The 3861-nt window shown below is 40.6% G+C and overlaps 1 protein-coding gene across 1 annotated transcript; it reads left to right on the forward strand.

The window, feature by feature from the left end:
• Positions 1-251: 251 nt before the first annotated feature.
• On the forward strand, positions 252-3366 carry gmnn (geminin DNA replication inhibitor). Its single transcript, XM_030120899.1, has 7 exons — positions 252-300; positions 626-693; positions 1636-1731; positions 1848-1995; positions 2090-2172; positions 2490-2600; positions 2833-3366. Exons 2-7 carry the CDS (start codon positions 643-645, stop codon positions 2998-3000), a joined length of 657 nt encoding a protein of 218 aa, XP_029976759.1. The 5' UTR covers positions 252-300; positions 626-642; the 3' UTR covers positions 3001-3366.
• Positions 3367-3861: the final 495 nt, after the last annotated feature.

The raw sequence follows: 3861 nt of genomic DNA on the forward strand, positions 1-3861 counted from the left end.
AATACTTAATATGTAGACGTATCTGCTGAGCTGTTAGTTGTTTGACGTTTGTGTTTTCATTGCAAAAAAAAAAAAAACTGAAGAGAAAATACGTTATTTATTGATGTATAAATATTTTAATTTCCTGTATTCATTCATCGTTCTCACGTTCACGTGAGCAGTTCTGACGTCACCGTTGCACGAGAAAGCGCGCGGGTGACCACGTGACGGTGTGGGCGTATTTAACACGCTGGCGCGAGATTCTGAGCTCAGAGAGAAAGACGGAGCGTCCACGATCACCGGTAGAGAAGCTTGTGTTTGGTAAGTCCAGTACGCGCTTGTAACATTCATTGTTTCTTAGATGTATTATTTACACAAACGCTTCTCATGTGATATTGGCGCGTTAGCTTGGTTTCAGTAAACCGTTGTTGTGCTGTTTTTTCATGCTGTAATTAAACAAGCCTCGCTATAAATGTTTTAACCGTTTGGGAGTAGTCGGAGTCCTACATTCATTTGAAATATCTATTTTAAGGTGTCTTATTAGCTTGTTGGCTTCGTGTTTTAGCCATTTTGTAGTACTTTGTCACAGCATGCGGTTTAGCTTCCGCCGCTGCGTGCTAACTTCATGCTAACTTTCCTCCATCAGGTCTACAGGACAAGAAAATGAGTGTCAGGGGTTCAACAAGCCACCAGAGGTCTAATGAGAACATGAAGGTACTTCTTCATTTCACTCATTTTTAAAACGATTTACCGGTCATTGTTGCTCACATTCAAGATCAGTCGCTCTTTCAGTGGTAAACAAGTAGTGGGGGTGGTGGTATCGCAAGACTGGCCTTTTGTTACATGAAATCAACAATCAGAGTGACCTGTTTGATCAAGCTTGAAGATCTTGGATTGTTTTTTTTCAGATTTAAACAGCCATGTACACGAAATTTATGGTTGTGTTAGAATTAACGCGGAGGAATGCTGCCATTAAAAAAAGATCTACTTGTTGGAGTTTCTTCTTAACACTGTCTCACTGATGCGGGATCTTATTCATTCATGCATTTAGACTGTCGTATAACATTCTGCCACTCTCTGAGATTACAGGAGATATAGTAAACCTCAAGGGCTAATTTCAATTATTTTATAATGAATTAATTGACCTGAGCAGACCTTTATGCTTACTAGCTTCCTACCATTTAATAAGTTATTGTTTTTTCCGCTCTTATTGCAGTTTCTCAAACACCTTTTCACAGGCTTTGTGGTGTTGCGAAGCTCCAGCCAAACATTAACAAAACCAGTCTCCTGGCTGCCCTGTAATGAGCCTGACACAAACTTTCCCACGGCTGTAGGAGTAATCTGTTCACACACCTGTGAGCTTGTTGCACATGGTTAATGCTGTTTCGGCACTTCACCTATGCCCCCTCCCATGGTGACGGTGTAACTGAAGTAATGCCGGTGAAATGATGCTAAGCCTGACTGAATAGAGGCTGGAAGTGAGAACTTGGGTCATGTCAGGTTCCCATGTGATTTGATCTCAAGTTTCTGTAGACTTGTGGGGAAAGATCCCAGACTTCATCCGGACAACTTGTTTGTCTTTTTTTTTTTTTTTTTTTTTTTTGACCGACTTGCATGTAAGATGACTCTTTAATTTTGTGTTTTTATGACTTTCAGGGTATTTTAACACAATCTCAAAAGACAATGGGACCCCTGAGGCAGTCGCTTCAGCTCCTCCAGCCCTCGGCTGTAAATGCTTCAAGATCGGCTCATGTGAGTATTTGCTTGTGCTTTAAATGTCTCATCTATGGTTACACTCTTGGTTTCTTGCTTGTTCTCACATCTGTTCCCCAAGAGCAGATCATTCATCTACTTTCTTCCCATTTTAGGCATCAAAGGTCATTTCAAAGCGGAAACATTTGGTGGCTGAGCCAAAAGGCCAAAAGAGGGTGAAAGTAGAAGTTAAAGCTACTCAAACTGAAGACATCCTTTCTGTGGATGGCATCTCCAGAGAAGCATATGAATTGATGGTTCAAGGTAGAAATTTATGCACAACCACAGCTGTCTCAGGCTAAATGTAGAGCTGTTTCAACAATTGGTTTTATCTTGCTCATCTGCTGCTGTTTTGCAGAAACGCCTCCCCCCGCCTACTGGAAAGAGGTCGCGGAGGAGCGGCGGAAGGCCTTATTCAATGTTCTACAGGAGAATGAGAAGGTGAGTTAATCACTGAGGGTCGGCTAATGTTTAGCTGTGGGTCGAGCTGTTCCCACGCTCCTGCAGTTTGACTCGTCAGAGTTGGCTTCAGTCCAGCCGACACTGGATTTTGAAGTAACTCTGCACCAACGACTCATTTTACTGTTTGTTGAAATGCTGAAGCAATGATGTTTACTGCTTTAGCTTGGCGTACTGTATGACTGTAATGTATACGTTATGTTGAACGGCTTCTTCGTAGTTGTGCTGTAGCTTTGATACTTTGTCAAAATTTGTCCCAATAAGAGTTTTATTTTATTCTTTTTTTTTTTTTTTTAAAGTTGCACAAAGACATCGAAGCCAAAGATGAACAGATCACGAAGCTTCGGGAGGAGAATGATGAGCTGCAGGAGCTGGCACAACATGTGCAGTACATGGCGGATATGATTGAGGTACATTGGCCACAATTATTGCTGCTTATTAGTTTGAGTGGGAGGATAGATTCCTGTCAGTATAGCGCTTGTCCTGTTTTAAAATTCCAATTTCACTAGGTTTTTTTTTTTTTTTTTTTTCTCATAAAGCAAAATTATATTTTCTGCCCTTGACCTGTTTGAATAAGTGAGTCCTGTAGCAGACGTTAACTGGATTATTCTGATTGGTGTCCTGAACTTGACATGTTTTCAGAGGCTAACTGGAAAGTGCCCGGACAGTTTAGAAGAGCTCAGAGAGATCGCCCTTGATTCAGACGAGGCCGCCGACCACAAAGACGGAGAAACGACCTCGACCGGCGAAGAAGAAGAATCTGAGTCGCCTCACGGTGAGGAAGAGGAGGAAACATCGGACCACGAATGAGTAGAAACTGATCACAACTACTCAACGTTCAGTTTTTGGACTGCGGGACTCTGTATTCAATCTTCTGTACACTTGTTATTTTGCATTTGTACATAATGGAAGGAACATTTAGTTCTATTTTACACTGATGTTGGGTTGCGTCAGTAACTGGAGCCTAATGTGTTTTGATTTCTTTTGAAATTTTGCTGTTTCAAAGCAGAGCTGGACTCCAGTCTTACAGTGTGAGATAAGTTAAAATGATGCGTACAGAATCAACTTCTTTTCTCTTGCTGTCTCTACATACTTTTCACTGTTCTGAAATGCTTATGCTCAATGCAGGATCTCAAATTTTGTAGCACCTTTTGTACAGTTTCTATAAAATAAACTTTTAAAGAAACTTTCTGGATTTTTTTTTTTTTTTTTGCCATTTGTACTTCATGAGCTCATGACAAGTGTTGTGTTCAATCCTTGCATCAAACATTTACTCCCAATTCAACAAGTTGAAGAGATGGTCATATGAAATTAACTTTTAAGAATAGATTAAGTGCCTTTCTTTGACAAACTGACATTTCATGAATTGTTCACCCGAAAGCTGCATCATTTCTCAAGGTTTCCTCGTGTCTCCTCTGCAGCTACAATGTTGGGACTAAAGCTCGTACAGAGATGTGACCAATACACAATCAAGGACTTAACATTGCATTCATGTTCTAGGTTTCTTGGAATACTTTCCACAAGATTTTGAGGATCTGAAGTTCTTGCTGTGACCTTCAGGTTTTATTTTTGTGCACTGGAGGCTTCTGGTTTCAGCTTCCTGTTCCTACATCATGAAATACACATTTCACATTTGAGACAGTTTGAGCTTTCAGCAGTTTAACAAAAAAC

Source organism: Salarias fasciatus, chromosome 22 (genome assembly GCF_902148845.1).
Source record: "Salarias fasciatus chromosome 22, fSalaFa1.1, whole genome shotgun sequence".
Classification (NCBI taxonomy): domain Eukaryota; kingdom Metazoa; phylum Chordata; class Actinopteri; order Blenniiformes; family Blenniidae; genus Salarias; species Salarias fasciatus.